Here is a 19436-nt window from a genome sequence, read left to right on the forward strand (position 1 = left end):
TTAACCAAACCTGCAATTCCCGTAACAGGGAAATAAGTTCTATGCACTAGACCGAGAGACCTGGGGTAGTGGTTAAGTCACCGGACAAATGGCTCTGATCACTATGGGACTAAACATCTGAGGTCTTCAGTCCACTAGACTTAGAACTACATAAACCTAACTAACCTAAGGACATCGCACACATCCATGCCCAAGGTAGGATTCGAACCTGCGACCGTAGCAGCAGCGCGGTTCCGGACTGAAGCACCTAGAACCGCTCGGCCACAACGTAAGTCTACCGGACACCCATTCGGGAAGGCAAGGATCTTGATCTCACTCCGGCCATCTAGATTTAGGTTTTACCTAATCAGATTAATGCTGATGCGTGAATGATTTCTGTTGAAAGGCCACGATCGATTTCTTTCTGTTGTATTCTCCAACAGTTTATTGAACGTAACTTCTTCTACAATACAATAGCTGGCTGTACAACAGATGTAGGCGTCCGTCGATCTAGCCGGAGATTTCGTTCCTCTCGGTCGGCTGGTACTTCGATCGGCGGTGCAGTACAGCGGCTTCGGTGATATCTTCTCGGAGATTCTGCTATAGCGGTTGCCATTAGCAGCGGACGAAGACTGGTCTGCCTTTGACCGACCGGGCCAATATGGTGAGCTGGAGCCATTAGAAACTCCGTGTAAGAATCCCTGGCCGGATATGTCACGGCGACCTCTGCAAGGAAAGGTTCCTATTAATCGACTGGAATCTTCGGCGTGTTTACCTGATGTCTTCGCCTATTTGGCTGTTGGTTTGTTTCCCTCATAGCGTGGCTATTATGCGGTGCTGCCTGCCATTTAGGGGATCCCGATGGCAGACAGTACACACCTCCCTTCCCGGGGGGCGAGAGGTGGGCGACGTCGTCCTGCTCGGCCTTGGCGGCCTCGTGGAGGACGCGGTGAAAACTCGCCCCCGCAGAGTAGGGCGCGGCGTGGCGGGCCAGACGAGCGGAGCCGCGTTGCGGAAGAGGCGGGGAAGCTGGCAGCGATGGCGCCAGGGGCATAGGTCCATCGACGTCCGCCGGATGCTGCCCGTAAAGTGGAACGTGCGGGCGTTGCTGGCTAGGCTGCGACATCGGCGGCGGCGGTGCCAAGGGCGCGGGGGCTTCGTCAACGATGGCGAAGGGCGCAGCTGGTCGGGCCGGCGGAGGAGCCGCTGGAGCCTGCAGCCGCTGTGGAGACGACGGCTGTTGCTGCACGCCGACCATGGGTGGAGCACATCCGGGCGTCCAGAAGAAGGCGGCGCAGCGGCTTGCCGGAAAGAAGAGGCGGTCGGAAAACCCTGATACCGGCGCCGGAGTTGGTTGCGGTGCCGGCGGACCACTTTGTCGGCGATACGGACGTCAAAGAGCTGACGGCCTCACGGCCGGACGATCAGCCCCTGAATCCATCCGGTTCTCGGGGCGAAACCTCGCTCCCAGATAAGGGATCCCGGAATATAGGGAGCCTGTGCAGTCGGAACCCGTTGTTTGGGTCCGGGCCGGAGGAGGTGCAAAAGGGTACGAGGTTGCCGGCCATGCCAAAGTTCCACCGGACTGCGGGAGCCGATGGGCGTCGACCGATAGGAACTGAGGAACAACGTCAGTGACTCGTCCAAAGTGTGGGCGGAGGCATATTTTGTCGTTTGGACCTTAAATGTCCGGACGAGGCGTTCGGCCTCGCCGTTCGATTGCGGGTGAAAGGGCGGAGTGAGGACGTGTTGGATGCCGTTGGCAGAACAAAACGTTGCGAATTCCTGGCTCTGGAATTGAGGGCCATTATCGCTAACAATTGTTAGCGGCAACCCTTCCAAGGAAAAAACGTTCTGTAGAGCAGCGAGGGTCGCTTCCGAAGTGGTGCTGTTACAACAGATAATGAACGGAAAATGTGAAAAGGTATCGGTGACGAGAAGCCATTGGTAGCCGAGGAAGGGGCCAGCGAAGTCCAAATGAATGCGATCCCAGGAACCCGCCGGCTTAGGCCAAGAGAGGAAGGTTTGAGGGGACCGGGACGGCTGTTGGGCGCACGTGGAGCAATTGTGAGCCATGTGAGTGACGTCCCTGGTAAGCCCGAAGCAAAAGACGTGACGCCGGGCCAACGCCTTGGTGCGAGCGATTCCCCAATGGAATTGATATAAGAGACGCAAGACTTCGGTCCGTAGATGCTGGGGAACGACCACACACGGAGTGGACGTAGGGTCTACCCACAATAGGACACCATCCACCACCGACAGCTGATGGCGGAGAGAGAAAAAGAACCGAAGGTGCTGCTGGTCGCGGATGGGGGCACAGCTGGGCCACCAGCACTGTAAATAGGAGCGGACATGGCCCAACAATGGGTCACGCATGGTCGCAATTGCCACCGTGGAGGCCGTGATGGGAAACCCGCGAAGGGTGTCGTGGATCGCTTCATCAACTTAGAACACGAGGACGTCTGAAGAGTCAAACGCAGGGTCGGGACCAAAAGGAAGTTGGGAAAGAGCATCCGTGTTGACGTGCTGCGAGGTGGACTTAGAATGCAAGGTGTAACGGAATTGCGAGAGAAACAGGGCCCATCGTTGAAGCCTCTCAGACGTCTTCGTAGGACGCCGGGCCTCCGGGGAAGACAGGGAGAGGAGGGGCTTGTGGTCAGTGACGATATGAAAGGCACGCCCATATAAAAAAAGGCATGAGTTTGGAACAGGCGAATACGATAGCCAATGCATCCTTTTCGATCTGAGAGTACTTCAGCTGGATGACAGTTACGGCCTTGGATAGAAAAGCCACCGGACGTTCTGTCCCATCCGGAAGCTTGTGGGAGAGGACAGCCCCGACCCCGTAATCAGAGGCGTCCGTGGCCAGGAGCAACGGCAGAGACGGATCATATGGCATCAGGCAGGAGGCCGATTGCAACTGGCTTTTGAGGGTGGAAAAGGCCGTCTCACAGGCCGGGGACCAACTGAAGGGGACATTTTTGCGGCATAAGTTATATAAGGGGGCCGCCACCTGAGCGGCTGACGGAAGGAACTTCCGGTAATAAGATATTTTTCCAAGGAAGGATTTCAGCTGATGGGTGTCCCGTGGGGGAGGCAGTCGATGTATGGCGTCCACATAGGAAAATGACGGAGAGATGCCTTTATGTGAAATAACATGTCCTACATAGGAAATAGAAGGTTGAAAGAAGGAACACTTCTCCTTATTGCATTTTAGTCCAGCCTGGCGGAGGCGAAGAAACAGCTGACCCAAGTTGGTGAGAGGCTGCAGCAGTAGGGCCCCTACCGACAATGTCGTCGAGGTAATTAATGCAACCGGGAATGTCCTGCTGGAGTTGTTCCAAGAAGCGTTGAAAAATGGCCGGAGCACTAGCCAGGCCAAACATGAGGGGTGTGACTTGGAACAGGCCAGCGGGCGTATGCAGAATGGTGAGGGCTTGAGAAGCTTCATCCAAATGAACCAGGAGGTACGCCTCAGCGAGATCAATTTTGGTAAAGTAACGACCACAAGCCACTTTACGGAAGAGATCAGGCAGAGGGAGTGGAAAGTCGTCCACCTGGATCTGGGGGGTTAAGGGTCGCCGAAAAGTCTCCACAGAGACGGAGACGTCTGCCTGGCTTCTGGACGATGACGAGAGGCGTGGCCCAGGGGCTGAACTGAACAGGCCGTAGCAATCAGCGGCTGCTGGAGAGCAACGGGGACCTGCCTCGCCCGGAAGTATGGAGGGCGGGCTGGCGGCCGGAGGTGGAGGGTCGCTGCAAACCCCTTGGCGCACCCGATGCCGGGGGAGAAGAGATCCTGGAATTCGGTGCAGAGAGAGTCAACTTCGGGAAACGTCACCTGTGGAGAAACCAGATGTACATGATCGTCGATTGTGAATCCAACATTTGGAAAGCATCCAACCCAAATAGATCGGTAGCATCGAAACTTGACTACCAGAAAAGAAATCTTACTACTGACAGATTTGTAAGAAACCACCGTCGTGAACTGCCCCAACAAAGCGATTTCCTGTCTGTTGTACGTAAGGAGGCGTCGAGGAGCCGGTTGAAGTCTTGGCGCTCCTAAAACGGTGTAGGTAGTGTAATTGAGCAGGGATACCGCCGCCCCTGTATCGACCTGCATTCGAACTGGCTTACCCAATATGGTAACATCAATATACAGAGATTTGGTTCCTCTCGATCGGCTGGTACTTCGATCGGCGGCGCAGTACAGCGGCTTCGGTGATATCTTCTCGGAGATTCTGCTATAGCGATTGCCATTAGCAGCGGAAGAAGACTGGTCTGCCTTCGACTGGCCGGGCCTATATAGTGATCTGGAGCCAATAGAAACCCGGCGTAGGAATCCGTGACCGGATATGTCGCGGCGACCCCCGCAAGGAAAGGTTCCTATTAATCGACTGGAATCTCCGGCGTGTTTACCTGATGTCTTCGCCTGTTTGGCTGTTGGTTTGTTTCCCCCATAGCGTGGCTGTTATGCGGTGCTGCCTGCCATTTAGGGGAACCCGATGGCAGACAGTACACTTTCCATATGACTGACCCATTCGAGCTTCTTTCCGGTCGTAATTGCGTCGTCACCCATACGTTGTCAAACCCGAATTTTCTTTTCTTCATTGTGGCTGCTAACGCAGAAAACAGTGATAACTATGGTAACAGTGGTATTAATAATATCAAACGGGGTAGTTACATAGTAATAGTTTGCAAAAACATATTGTGGGTTCTATAGCTGAACAGGGCCTTCCGCATTAATTCATGTGCGACGTAATGTTAAGGAAGCTGCAGTCAACTCATGTGCTTTTGCTTGACTTGCCGGTTTCGTTCTAATAGTTGGTGATTTACTACATTTTCTTTCGCGTTATTCAGACAAGATAATTTGTAAGACCAGAATCTCTTAAAAATCTTTTCCTTAAATACGTTACCCTCAGATGAATACAGAACCGTGTATTGGTTAGCCCTTTCTTCCAGCTTCGCGCTATGTAGGTGAACTATATTACTTAGCATAACAGCAGTAACAACTTCACTTTGAATCACTGAATCTACGTGTTTGTTATGGGTGTCAGTCTTTTCAGAGCAAAAGGTGCTACATATAGGACAATATTTCCAAAATCTTGGATGTGATATAATTTGCGAAGAAAACAACGACGACCAACTCCAGTCTGTGGAAAAAACGGTGGATTTAGTTGTTCATAATGAGACTGTTGGAAAAATCCGAAAGTAGAACTGTACAAATTCAAAACTATTTAAATATAAGCTCAATGGACAAATTATTATTCAGCCCTCAAAGGATCACACCGCGGAACTGGAAGGCTGTAGATGGTTTAGAACTAGTACCAAGCAGTCATGAGACCCTACACCGGTGACGTTAGACATGGCAATGATGTGGTGTGAATACTGAAGTCGGTTGTATAGAATCAGTGTAGTAGGATGGTCGACGTGGAGACGTCACAGAGTCAAAGAACGGAGCTATCGTAATTGAACGTTTTCATGGCCACACCACCATAGAAGTTACCTGGTTTGCTGGTATATCAACAGAGATAGACCAACGGGTCTGCTAGAACCTATGTACCAGTGACAGCCAAAAGGAACTACAGGTAATGTATAACAGGAGGCTGGTACCGCGCATAAGGTCATTGCTCACAGAGCCACATAAAACTCCACCTCTTCAAAGTACCAAGCAACATAAAAACTGGGCAAGAGACGGCTGCAGGCGGAATAGCGTGGTCCAACAAGTGGCGATGTTGCCTGCTTTCAAGTGATGCAAGACATCATGTACACCGACGGCCTAATGGGACGTTTAGCCCCCCGTATATTGATGGTACAGTTCAGCGAAGGGAATGGTGATGAATACGTTGCAGACAATTCCGTCTTCCAAGATTAACAGTCGTGTTATTAAAGCTCCACGCATATGCTCCTGGTTTGTTGAACACACAGGTAACCCATTCTTCCACTGGTGGTCCGCTAAGTCAACAGTTGAAACCTAGCAATCAGCTCATCTAAAGTTTCTTAGTATCAATGTCTGAGCAGACACCAGACATAAATCCTGTTGCATTTCAGATGAGGAAGCAAAATTAGAGTGTGAAATGAACCGCGCAGTTACATTCATGCTCAAAAGTATCCGAACGACCTGAATTGCATTTCGCCTGATTCGCATGCAACCCACATAACGCAGCTGTCTAGCAGGTCCTCTAATCGCTCCTTGGTACAGTCGTTTGACTATTAAAAATGGTTCCAACAAGTCACCACTAGAAAACACTGCTCTGTATCGCAATAACTCAAGATGTAAAGTAATACTACTATACTAAAAATATCAGGGAACACCTTATCACAGGTAAGGCTGTCCATAAGGCTTGTAAGCTCACATTTATTACAATAAATGACATACCTGAAATGTTACCACTCTCATTATTACGTCAGATAGGTAATGCACGTAGTAAGTTCGTCGTATTCATGATTTCCTCTTCAAAGTAACATACCGTACTTATTATTTAACACAATATGACATTAAAAATTTAAGTTATTCACGAGCAGCTAGTTGAGAATATGTATGAACTTCAAATGACACGACGAACCGTCTCGTTCTGCATATGGATTCAAACTCAGGTCATGCACACTAAGCAAAGATTTCGTGACTGACGGAAACTAACAGCCATTCCTGATTAGGCATACAGAGAGTGATATACCTCGATTTTAGACAGTATCAGTTAGCAAATACCAACTTTAAATTACATAACGCAAACATTTTTAACAGACGCGAATTCCAACCCAGCACCTATTGTCCCTGTTAACGAACTACGAGAGATGTTAAATATTGCTTCTTAACAAGTAACTTGTTTCAAATGCCGTGAGGTAAAGCTTTCTGTTGGACAGGGATCCGAACCCAGAACCTAATAAGGTAGATATCGAAGTATAATCAAGTGTGACATTTTGGATTTTCTCGGCAGTAGCTAGATGTTTTAACTGAAATGACGAGGCGAAACATTAATTTTTTCCTTCCCAGGACTCCAACCCGACACCTATCGCTGTTATACTCTAGAGAAAACGAACGTTAAATATGGGTTTGTTGCACCAGCATCGACGTGTGAGTATGTTTGAACTAGAAATAATATGACGAAGAGTTCAGTGCTGACCGGGAATAGAGCTCCACGCATATCGTTGTTGACTACACATAAAGAGACGTCAGCTACCGAATTTTTCTCCACCAGCAGCTCGGAATAACCTCTTGAACTTACAGTGATCTCGCAAATAGTTCTGTGTCTCACTGGGAGTCAACAACGTCAAATATCGTTAGTGTTGACAACGAAAGAAAATACATTAAAAATAAAAATTATTATCCACCAGCAGATAGGTGTTCTCATGCTAGAGCTTGATAATATATAATGAAATCTTTAGTGCCGGGCCAGGATTCGAACCCATTCACGCGCAACATGTGGAGTTTGCGAGGAATCTGGAGTTGTGAACAAACAACAAACTGTAGCCGAGCTGTATTGTCACGAAGGGATCAAATTCCGCGTTAAGGGCGGTCTGAGTTGCATTCCCAGTTCAGAACCAATTTTATCGACATACAGAAGCTCAGATAAAAGATGGAATAAGTGTCCTCTGAGCCTACATAGCGATTGTTTCATCACTAGAAATAATTAACTAGTACAAGAAAGGTTACTGGTGATAGAGTTTCTACATGTCGCAATAGGGTGGTGGGGTTTCGGGTTCCGCTGTATAGGTCAGGAGTCCACTACACGCAACAAGCGGCTACACGAGTAGCAGGGGTTGTGTGGCGTGGGCTGGACGGTTTTTTAGGTTAGATGGCCTTGGGCAAGTACAGAAAGGGCAACAGCCTCAACGGGTGCGGGGCAAAGTCAGGACATGCGGGGACCAAGCAGCAATCGGTATTGTAATTGTCAACTGTCGATGCTGCATTGGTTAAGTACCGGAACTTCAAGCGCTGATAGAAAGCACTGAAGCTGAAATCGTTATAGGTACAGAAAACTGGCTGAAGCCAGAGATAAATTCTGCCGAAATTTTTACAAAGATACAGACGGTGTTTAGAAAGGATAGATTGCATGCAACCGGTGGTGGAGTGTTCGTCGCTGTTAGTAGTAATTTATCCTGTAGTGAAGTAGAAGTGGATAGTTCCTGTGAATTATTATGCGTGGAGGTTACACTCAACAACCGAGCTAGGTTAATAATTGGCTCCTTTTACCGACCTCCCGACTCAGCAGCATTAGTGGCAGAACAACTGAGAGAAAATTTGGAATACATTTCACATAAATTTTCTCAGCATGTTATAGTCTTAGGTGGAGATTTCAATTTACCAGATACAGACTGGGACACTCAGATGTTTAGGACGGGTGGTAGGGACAGAGCATCGAGTGACTTTATACTGAGTGCACTATCCGAAAATTACCTCGAGCAATTAAACAGAGAACCGACTCGTTGAGATAACATCTTGGACCTACTGATAACAAAAAGACCCGAACTTTTCGACTCTGTAAGTGCAGAACAGGGAATCAGTGATCATAAGGCCGTTGCAGCATCCCTGAATATGGAAGTTTATAGGAATATAAAAAAAGGGAGGAAGGTTTATCTGTTTAGCAAGAGTAATAGAAGGCAGATTTCAGACTACCTAACAGATCAAAACGAAAATTTCTGTTCCGACACTGACAATGTTGAGTGTTTATGGAAAAAGGTCAAGGCAATCGTAAAATGCGTTTTAGACAGGTACGTGCCGAGTAAAACTGTGAGGGACGGGAAAATCCCACCGTGGTACAACAACAAAGTTAGGAAACTACTGCGAAAGCAAAGAGAGCTTCACTGCAAGTTTAAACGCAGCCAAAACCTCTCAGACAAACAGATGCTAAACGATGTCAAAGTTAGCGTAAGGAGGGCTATGCGTGAAGCGTTCAGTGAATTCGAAAGTAAAATTCTATGTACCGACTTGACAGAACATCCTAGGAAGTTCTGGTCTTACGTTAAATGAGTAAGTGGCTCGAAACAGCATATCCAGACACTCCGGGATGATGATGGCATTGAAACAGAGGATGACACGTGTAAAGCTGAAATACTAAACACCTTTTTCCAAACCTGTTTCACAGAGGAAGACCGCACTGCAGTTCCTTCTCTAAATCCTCGCACAAACGAAAAAATGGCTGACATCGAAATAAGTGTCCAAGGAATAGAAAAGCAACTGGAATCACTCAACAGAGGAAAGTCCACTGGACCCGACGGGATACCAATTCGATTCTACACAGAATACGCGAAAGAACTTGCCCCCCTTCTAACAGTCGTGTACCGCAAGACTCTAGAGGAACGGAGGGTTCCAAATGATTGGAAAAGAGCACGGGTAGTCCCAGTCTTCAAGAAGGGTCGTCGAGCAGATGCGCAAAACTATAGACCTATATCTCTGACGTCGATCTGTTGCAGAATTTTAGAACATGTTTTTTGCTCGAGTATCATGTCGTTTTTGAAAACCCAGAATTTACTATGTAGGAATCAACATGGATTCCGGAAACAACGATCGTGTGAGACCCAACTCGCTTTATTTGTTGATGAGACCCAGAAAGTACTAGATACAAGCTCCCAGGTAGATGCTATTTTTCTTGACTTCCGGAAGGCTTTCGATACAGTTCCGCACTGTCACCTGATAAACAAAGTAAGAGCCTACGGAATATCAGACCAGCTGTGTGGCTGGATTGAAGAGTTTTTGCAAACAGAACACAGCATGTTGTTATCAACAGGGGAGTGTTATGGGACCATTGCTTTTCACAATATATATAAATGACCTAGTAGATAGTGTCGGAAGTTCCATGCGGCTTTTCGCGGATGATGCTGTAGTATACAGAGAAGTTGCAGCATTAGAAAATTGTAGCGAAATGCAGGAAGATCTGCAGCGGATAGGCACTTGGTGCAGGGAGTGGCAACTGTCCCTTAACATAGACAAATGTAATGTATTGCGAATACATAGAAATAAGGATCCTTTATTGTATGATTATATGATTTCGGAACAAACACTGGTAGCAGTTACTTTTGTAAAATATCTGGGAGTGTGAGTACTGAACGATTTGAAGTGGAATGATCATATAAAATTACTTGTTGGTAAGGCGGGTACCAGGTTGAGATTCATTGGGAGAGTGCTTAGAAAATGTAGTCCATCAAGAAAGGAGGTGGCTTACAAAACACTCGTTCGACCTATACTTGAGTATTGCTCATCAGTGTGGGATCCATACCAGATCGGGTTGACGGAGGAGATAGAGAAGATCCAAAGAAGAGCGGCGCGTTTCGTCACAGGGTTATTTGGTAACCGTGATAGCGTTACGGAGATGTTTAATAAACTCAAGTGGCAAGAGAGGCAAGAGAGGCGCTCTGCATCGCGGTGTAGCTTGCTCGCCAGGTTTCGAGAGGGTGCTTTTCTGGATGAGGTATCGAATATATTGCTTCCCTCTAATTATACCTCCCGAGGAGATCACGAATATAAAATTAGAGAGATTAGAGCACGCACGGAGGCTTTCAGACAGTCGTTCTTCCCGCGAACCATACGCGACTCGAACAGGAAAGGGAGGTAATGACATTGGCACGTAAAGAGCACTCCGCCACACACCGTTGGGTGGCTTGCGGAGTATGAATGTAGATGTAGATGTAGACTCCAGACCTTATTGTGGCTCAACCTAACGTCTCCTTGGTAGAGAAGGAATATCATTTTTAATGTGAATTTCAGACCACAATGCCATTATATTTTCTTCACTTGGTGTAGCCAGAAGAGAATGGAATCTGTCCCTCCCTATCTGAAATCAATGACCGAAGTTGGAATCGAACACAGACCATAGATATACGAACCTATCATCAGCCCAACAGACCACCAAATCCTCTCCTCAGGTGGCTCATTTTTCTATCATAACGCCGTTGTACCACACTGGCTGAGAATTCTGACACACAGGCTCCCTGTGTCAATTGCAGCTTGTTCAGTAAATTCATTTACTTGGTTGACCGAACCACCATGAACTAGCTGCCTCGGCTACCCAGTGTAATCACCAAAATAAAATCACGTAACTGTTACCAACACAGAACTGCCAACAGTGTAGGATGCAGAAATTAAAATAGGAAGTGTTCCTTTTCACTTGAGCTACTCTATTGCGCTATCGATTTGTTCAAAACGTCGTGCAGTGCAAAAGAAAAGGTATAACTGTTTGTCTCTCGTAAGTATTGACCTGGCGATATGCATTATCCCACGGCGCTGTGGAATGCAGAAGGTCTGGAGGACTTGTTCTTGACTTCTGGAGCTGTTACAGCTACGTGTCGGTTGGTGGCGTTATGGTAAGTATCGCGCGCGGTAGATAAGATGTCACGAGTTCGAGTACATTCACTGCTATATTTATTAAAACGCAGTTCTGCTGTCTGCTAAAATTATCGATCTAATGGAACTTGTAACATAATTTCCTTCACTTCTCAACCCAAAATAGTCGTATGTGGAAAAAGGGCTAACTTCTGCGACATTTTGTTCATTTTAGGTTTAATAGACTGCCAGACAGTAGATGCATCTCGAAACTTTTGTATTATGTATGGGTAGAGCGCATCGTGCCAAAATACGTCGGAAAAGTATTTTCTACATTAGCTGTTGTCTGGTAGTGGCATTTTATTCTTCTTCAAACCTTGTTAGACAGATTTAACTCAGAACAACTTTTCTACGTGCATGTAATCAATAAACTGCATGTGCATTTTCACACTGTTATAGATGACATCAGAGAATTCGCATATATCGTTGATGATTAGTTTCTCTCTCGTGTTTACTATTGTTTTAGCAACATTAAAGGAAACCTTACGAAAATTGTGAACAGAATTATAAAAAATTAAATAAAACTACCCACCATAACCTTACGACGGAAGTCTGTTTTAATGAAACTGAGTATCTGTACGCAAGCGTGCCTCTATCGTCACGAATTGGTAAAATACTACTCACTTAGATTTTGATTGGGTCTGTGTTTAATTGGTATGCTGTGTCATACTCAAGAAGTATGCAAATGTGGCATTTCATAAATAAAGTTATGTATTCCTAGAAACCCAAAATTTGCTTGTCAGCAGCGGAAAGAGGCGTTACTTGTTGTGCAGCATTGCAAGTTTTTCACCATTGCACTATGAGCCGAAAGTATTTTCTTACGATTTCCTTATCTATGTTTGATCTGACTGCTTGTAGCTCTTTCACAGAGGGGATAAAAGCGCTACAGTCAGTGAGACTGGAACTGCGAACCGCATCAGACGCCTTTTCACAGGTCAGCACGTTACCACAGAGCTGGCGAAGAAGTATGTGTTTCAGCTTACTCTTACGAGACCAATAGTGGCTAGAACTCGTAAACCGCTATTTGAGGCACGAGATTAGTTGCGATTTCCACGTGCAACGACTTTCCTGGGCTGAAAACCGTAAATTTACAATCTTTTGTTACACCTCAAGCGATAATAACTCAGATTATTCAATGGAAGTGACAGGTAAAATCAAGTGAACTTTGAGGCTTAATTCCGTGCACACCAGGAAGTAACTCGTCGATCACAGAGTTGCCAAACATACATTGCCTTGTTGCCAAATCTCAGTTACAATACCAGCAGGAAGAAGACGAACCGATGTGATGTTAGAGCGGGCTGGGAAGTGACGATAGCTGGTGTCTCCAAATCGCGGCTGTTACGGCCCGGAATACGAGAGAGAAATTAATCATCAACGATATATGCGAATTCTCTGATGTCATCTATAACAGTGTGAAAAAGCACATGCAGTTTATTGATTACATGCATGTAGAAAAGTTGTTCTGAGTTAAAGCTGTCAAACAAGGTTTGAAGAAGAATAAAATGCCACTACCAGACGACAGCTAATGTAGAAAATACTTTTCCGACGTATTTTGGCACGATGCGCTCTACCCATACATAATACAAAAGTTTCGAGATGCATCTACTGTCTGGCTGTCTATTAAACCCGAAATGAACAAAATGTCGCAGAAGTTAGCCCTTTTTCCACATACGACTATTTTGGGTTGAGAAGTGAAGGAAATTATGTTACAAGTTCCATTAGATTGATAATTTTAGCAGACAGCAGAATTGCGTTTTAATAAATATAGCAGTAAATGTACTCGAACTCGCGACATCTTATCTACCGCGCGCGATACTTACCATAACGCCACCAACCGACACGTAGCTGTAACAGCTTCAGAAGTCAAGAACAAGTCCTCCAGAACTTCTGCATTCCACAGCGCTGTGGGATAGTGCATATCGCCAGGTCAATACTTATGAGAGACAAACAGTTATACCTTTTCTTTTGCACTGCACGACGTTTTGAACAAATCGATAGCGCAATAGAGTAGCTCAAGTGGAAAGGAACACTTCCTATTTTAATTTCTGCATCCTACACCGTTGGCAGTTCTGTGTTGGTAGCAGTTACGTGATTTTATTTTGGTGATTACAAAATAGAGATGAATGCATGCACTGGGTAGCCGAGGCAGCTATTTCATGGTGATTCGGTCAACCAAGTAAATGAATTTACTGAACATGCTGCAAATTGATACAGGGAGCCTGTGTGTCAGAATTCTCAGCCAGTGTGGTACAACGGCGTTATGATAGAAAAATGAACCTCCTGAGCAGAGGATTTGGTGGTCTGTTGGGCTGATGATAGGTTCGTATATCTATGGTCTGGGTTCGATTCCAACTTCGGTCATTGATTTCAGATAGGGAGGGACAGATTCCATTCTCTTCTGGCTACGCCAAGTGAAGAAGGTATAATGGCACTGTGGTCTGAAATTCACATTAAAAATGATATTCCTTCTCTACCAAGTAGACGTTAGGTTGAGCCACAATAAGGTCTGGAGTGGCGACATGTAGAAACTCTATCACCAGTAACCTTTCTTGTACTAGTTAATTATTTCTAGTGACGAAACAATCGCTATGTAGGCTCAGAGGACACTTATTCCATCTTTTATCTGAGCTTCTGTATGTCGATAAAATTGGTTCTGAACTGGGAATGCAACTCAGACCGCCCTTAACGCGGAATTTGATCCCTTCGTGACAATACAGCTCGGCTACAGTTTGTTGTTTGTTCACAACTCCAGATTCCTCGCAAACTCCACATATTGCGCGTGAATGGGATCGAATCCTGGCCCGGCACTAAAGATTTCATTATATATTATCAAGCTCTAGAATGAGAACACCTATCTGTTGGTGGATAATAATTTTGATTTTTAATGGATTTTCATTCGTTGTCAACACTAACGATATTTGACGTTGTTGACTCCCAGTGAGACACAGAACTATTTGCGAGATCACTGTAAGTTCAAGATGTTATTCCGAGCTGCTGGTGGAGAAAAATTCGGTAGCTGACGTCTCTTTGTGTGTAGTCAACAACGATATGCGTGGAGCTCTATTCCCGGTCAGCACTGAACTCTTCGTCATATTATTTCTAGTTCAAACATGCTCACATGTCGCTGCTGGTGCAACAAACCCATATTTAACGTTCGTTTTCTCTAGAGTATAACAGCGATAGGTGTCGGGTTGGAGTCCTGGGAAGGAAAAAATTAATGTTTCGTCTCGTCATTTCAGTTAAAACATCTAGCTACTGCCGAGAAAATCCGATGTGTCACACTTGATTGTGCTTCGATATCTATTTTATTAGGTTCTGGGTTCGGATCCCTGTCCAACACAAAGCTTTACCTCACGGCATTTCAAATAAGTTACTTGTTAAGAAGCAATATTTAACATCTCTCGTAGTTCGTTAACAGGGACAATAGGTGCTGGGTAAGAATTCGCGTCCGTTAAAAATGTTTGCGTTATGTAATTTAAAGTTGGTATTTGCTAACTGATACTGTCTAAAATCGAGGTATATCACTCTCTGTATGCCTAATCAGGAATGACTGTTAGTTTCCGTCAGTCACGAAATCTTTGCTTAGTGTGCATGACCTGAGTTTGAATCCATATGCAGAACGAGACGGTTCGTCGTGTCATTTGAAGTTCATACATATTCTCAACTAGCTGCTCGTGAATAACTTAAATTTTTAATGTCATATTGTGTTAAATAATAAGTACGGTATGTTACTTGGAAGAGGAAATCATGAATACGACGAACTTACTACGTGCATTACCTATCTGACGTAATAATGAGAGTGGTAACATTTCAGGTGCGTCATTCATTGTAATAAATGTGAGCTTACAAGCCTTAAGGACAGTCTTACCTGTGATAAGGTGTTCCCTGATATTTTTAGTAGCGTAGTATTACTTTACATCTTGAGTTATTGCGATACAGAGCAATGTTTTCTAGTGGTGACTTGTTGGAACCATTTTTAATAGTCAAACGACTGTACCAAGGAGCGATTACAGGACCTGCTAGACAGCTGCGTTATGTGGGTTGAATGCGAATCAGGCGAAATGCAATTCAGGTCGTTCGGATACTTTTGAGCACAGACGAACAGCATCCGACGTATATCGGGACTTCTGATTGGCACACCTCTTGCTTAGAACGGCAAATTTGTTCTAATTTATGGAATAATTCTTGCCACTTCAGTCAGTTTTTTCTAAAATCTGTTCCCACGAACCGTTTCGGCATCATTCTGCCAGTATCATTTGCATTTCAGTTACTCTTATTTTTGCAGTGGTATAGCAGATCCTTCACTTTTCATATTAAACTTAAAAGCTCTATCATCTTGCTCTGTACAAGGTCTCATCTGCGCCATAAAGCGCTTCTTGCAGACTACACAGTAACACGTGCCGAGGTTTCAGAGAGGACGAGAGGTCAAAGGAGGAAATGCTAGTTTTTAGCGTCTCGTTGTCAGCGGGGTTATTAGGGCTATTATACACTGAAGAGCGAAAGAAACCGGTACACCTGATTAATATCGTGTACTGTCGCTCGCAGGCATATAGAAGTGCCGCAAAACGACGTCGTTATGGACTCGACTAATGTCCGAAGTAGTGCTGGAGGGAACTGACACCATGAATCCTGCAGGGCTGTTATAAATCTGTAAGAGTATGAGGGGGTGGAGATCTCTCTTGAACAGCAAGTTGCAAGTCATCCCAGATACGCTCAATAATGTTCATGTCTATGGAGTTTGGTGGCCAGCGGAAGTGTTTCACCGCAGAAGAGTGTTCCTGGAGCCACCCTGTAGCAATTCTGGGCGTGTCGGGTATCGCATTGTCCTGCTGGAATTGCCCAAGTCAGTGGGATGCACAATGGACTTGAATGGATGGAGGTGATCAGACAGGATCCTTACGTACGTGTCACCTGTCAGAGTCGTATCTAGACGTATCAGGACTTCCTTATCACTCCAACTGCACATGCCCCACACCATTACAGAGCCTCCACCAGCCTGAACAGTCCCCTGATGACATACAGGATCCATGGATTCATGAGGTTGTCTCCATACCTGTACACGTCCATCCGCTCGATACAGTTTGAAACGAGACTCATCCGACGAGGCAACATGTTTCCAGTCATCAACAGCCCAATGTCGGTGTTGACTGGCCCAGGGCAGGCGTAAAACTTTGTGTCGTGCCGTCATCAAGTGTGCACGAGTGGACCTTCGGCTCCGAAAGCCCATTTCGATGATGTTTCGTTGAATGGTTCGCACGTTGACATGTTGATGGCCCATCATTGAAATCTGCAGCAATTTACGGAAGGGTTGACCTTCTGTCACGAACTGTTCTCTTCAGTCGTCGTTGGTCCCGTTCTTGCAGGATCTTTTTCCGGCCGCGGCGATGTTGGAGATTTGATATTTTACCGGTTTCCTGATATTCACGGAACACTCGTGAAATCGTCGTAAGCGAAAATCCCCACCTAATCGCTACGTCGGACATGCTGTGTCACATCGCTCCTGCGCCGACTTTTTAACACCACGTTCAAACTCATTTAAATCGTAATAACCTGCACTGTAGCAGCAGTAAACGATCTTATAACTATGCCAAACTCTTGTTTTCGTAAACAGGGTGTTACAAAAAGGTACTGCCAAACTTTCAGGAAACATTCCTCACACACAAAGAAAGAAAATATGTTACGTGAACATGTGTTCGGAAACGCTTACTTTCCATGTTAGAGCTCATTTTATTACTTCTCTTCAAATCACATTAATCATGGAATGGAAGCACACAGCAACAGAACGTACCAGCGTGACTTCAAACACCTTGTTACAGGAAATGTTCAAAATGATACATGCATCCACCCTCCGTTGCATGGAATCCCTGATGCGCTGATGCAGCCCTGGAGAATGGCGTATTGTATCACAGCCGTCCACAATACGACCACGAAGAGTCTCTACATTTGGTACCGGGGTTGCGTAGACAAGAGCTTTCAAATGCCCCCATAAATGAAAGTCAAGAGGGTTGAGGTCAGGAGAGCGTGGAGGCCATGGAATTGGTCCGCCTCTACCAATCCATCGGTCACCGAATCTGTTGTTGAGAAGCGTACGAACACTTCGACTGAAATGTGCACGAGCTCCATGTCTAGCAGCACAGGTAGAGTATCCCGTATGAAATCGTGATAACGTGCTCCATTGAGCGTAGGTGGAAGAACATGGGGCCCAATCAAGACATCACCAACAGTGCCTGCCCAAACGTTCACAGAAAATCTGTGTTGATGACGTGTTTGCACAATTGGATACGGATTCTCGTCAGCCCACACATGTTGATTGTGAATCGAGGAAGTACAGTACATACTGACGAAACTAAAATGAGCTCTAACATGGAAATTAAGCGTTTCCGGACACATGTCCACATAACATCTTTTCTTTATTTATGTGTGAGGAATGTTTCCTGAAAGTTTGGCTATACCTTTTTGTAACACCCTGTATAGGCGTTGCTGACCGTAGCGACATATTCTGTCTGTTTACAAAGTCTGTATACGCATGCCTATACCAGTCTCTTTGGCGCTTCAGTGTATGTACTGAACTGGAGAAATATCTGGGAAGTAATTGCATTACGTCGCATAGAAATAAGGGTTCATGTTAACCACAAAAAAGTCAAAGTACCGAGGAGGGCAGAGATGCGAATCGAATTTCTTTACAACAAAACTCCCATGCTTTAAGACGTAGCTCAGTTCACCAAGCATTGGGAAAGGAATCGATCGTGGCGCTGTAAAACGTATCATGGAATCTGCTCTAAACAAAGTGGAAGAAAATATAAATCAAAAAGACCGGAAAACGGTTTCAAACCCTTTCTTTCAGAACAAGAACCCAGTGCCGCCACGACAGTAATAAACCTCCTGGTCAAGGTGTGTGGAAGAAGGCTTTCGTGAGTGGCACGCTTCTCAACTGTCACTCAGCGAATAATATTTGTTTCAGTTTCTGTTGCGGTCGCAGTGTGGCCAGTAAAGGCTGATCGCCTTATGCGGCGGCCCATTCTTTACACCAGTAGCGTCCGGAACTAGGATGACGGCCTTCCTTGGACCACTGGCACACAGCTGACACTTTACATATAACAGTTCTGATAGTTGTTTGGGAGGACCACCCATTCTCCAAGAGAGAAACTATAAAATCTCAATAAAAATCAGCTGCTGAGTCTGCAATTTCATTAAGGGGGTAGAATCTTTTTTAGAAAAGTAGGTCACCCATTCAGCAATCCAAACAGCGTTACTTCTAGGAATTCAGCAACCAGACACTTTTCATATTCAGTTAATTCAACCAAGACGCATTTCATGCTTTTCCCTATCAGCTGTTGACGTAATGCATATGTTGAAATTTAAGTTGTTCGTAACTGTAATTCCTAGGTATTTAGCTGAATAATTATGCTTAATTAATAATTTGATGCCCTTAATTCAATTCGTTAGGAAGGAGTCATTTCCTCATTTCCTCATTTCCTTGTACAACACACACTTTAAGATTCACTGATGGTGTGCAGTATTTCCCATGTGGGCGACTTATGGATTTGTTTATGTCGGAAATTACACCTAAAATCAAGTTACAAGTTTTTTATAGATTCTGGAATTAGTTCTAAAGCCAGTTGTGCTCATCGAATTAACACTGTCGACCTTAAAACTTCATAAATGCCTCTGAATGACTAAAAAACGACATTGTGTCATATTACTTGCTTAACATATAATTTATATACCGTACTGAGTAGTGCTATGCTGTTTACAGTCAGTTTTTAATTTTTCACATTAATGATGTACAATGACTACACTAACATTTTACATGAATGGTTAACTAACTAGTTTAGTATAGAATGGCTGTCATTAACAGAATGACATATAAATTTGACTGAATGTTTCGAAAGTGATACAGAAATTTTACACACAATAAATAATATCATATACTTTGCGTGCAGTTAATGGACTGAAATATTGGAAAAAACTTCAGAATAAAGAATACAAGACGGGTTAATCATGTAACCAATGAGGCGGTACTAAGCAGAACTGTGGCGAAGGGAACTTTGTTTAGGTTATAGTAGTTATTTGGAGATGAAGACGCTTGTACAGGTTAGCGTGGAGAGCAGCATCAAAGCAGTCTTCGGACTCGCGA

At 45.1% G+C, this 19436-nt stretch overlaps 1 protein-coding gene across 1 annotated transcript; it reads right to left on the reverse strand.

Annotated features, from left to right (window-relative positions):
* Positions 1–724: 724 nt before the first annotated feature.
* Positions 725–1237, reverse strand: LOC126249162 (wiskott-Aldrich syndrome protein family member 1-like). Its single transcript, XM_049950818.1, has one exon. It carries the CDS (start codon positions 1235–1237, stop codon positions 725–727), a length of 513 nt encoding a protein of 170 aa, XP_049806775.1.
* Between the last annotated feature and the right edge of the window lie 18199 nt (positions 1238–19436).

Source organism: Schistocerca nitens, chromosome 3 (genome assembly GCF_023898315.1).
Source record: "Schistocerca nitens isolate TAMUIC-IGC-003100 chromosome 3, iqSchNite1.1, whole genome shotgun sequence".
Lineage (NCBI taxonomy): Eukaryota > Metazoa > Arthropoda > Insecta > Orthoptera > Acrididae > Schistocerca > Schistocerca nitens.

What these genes read in the sequence shown, in the direction of transcription:
- LOC126249162 (XM_049950818.1), bottom strand. Translation starts at nt 1,237, where the DNA reads ATGGTCGGCGTGCAGCAACAGCCGTCGTCTCCACAGCGGCTGCAGGCT.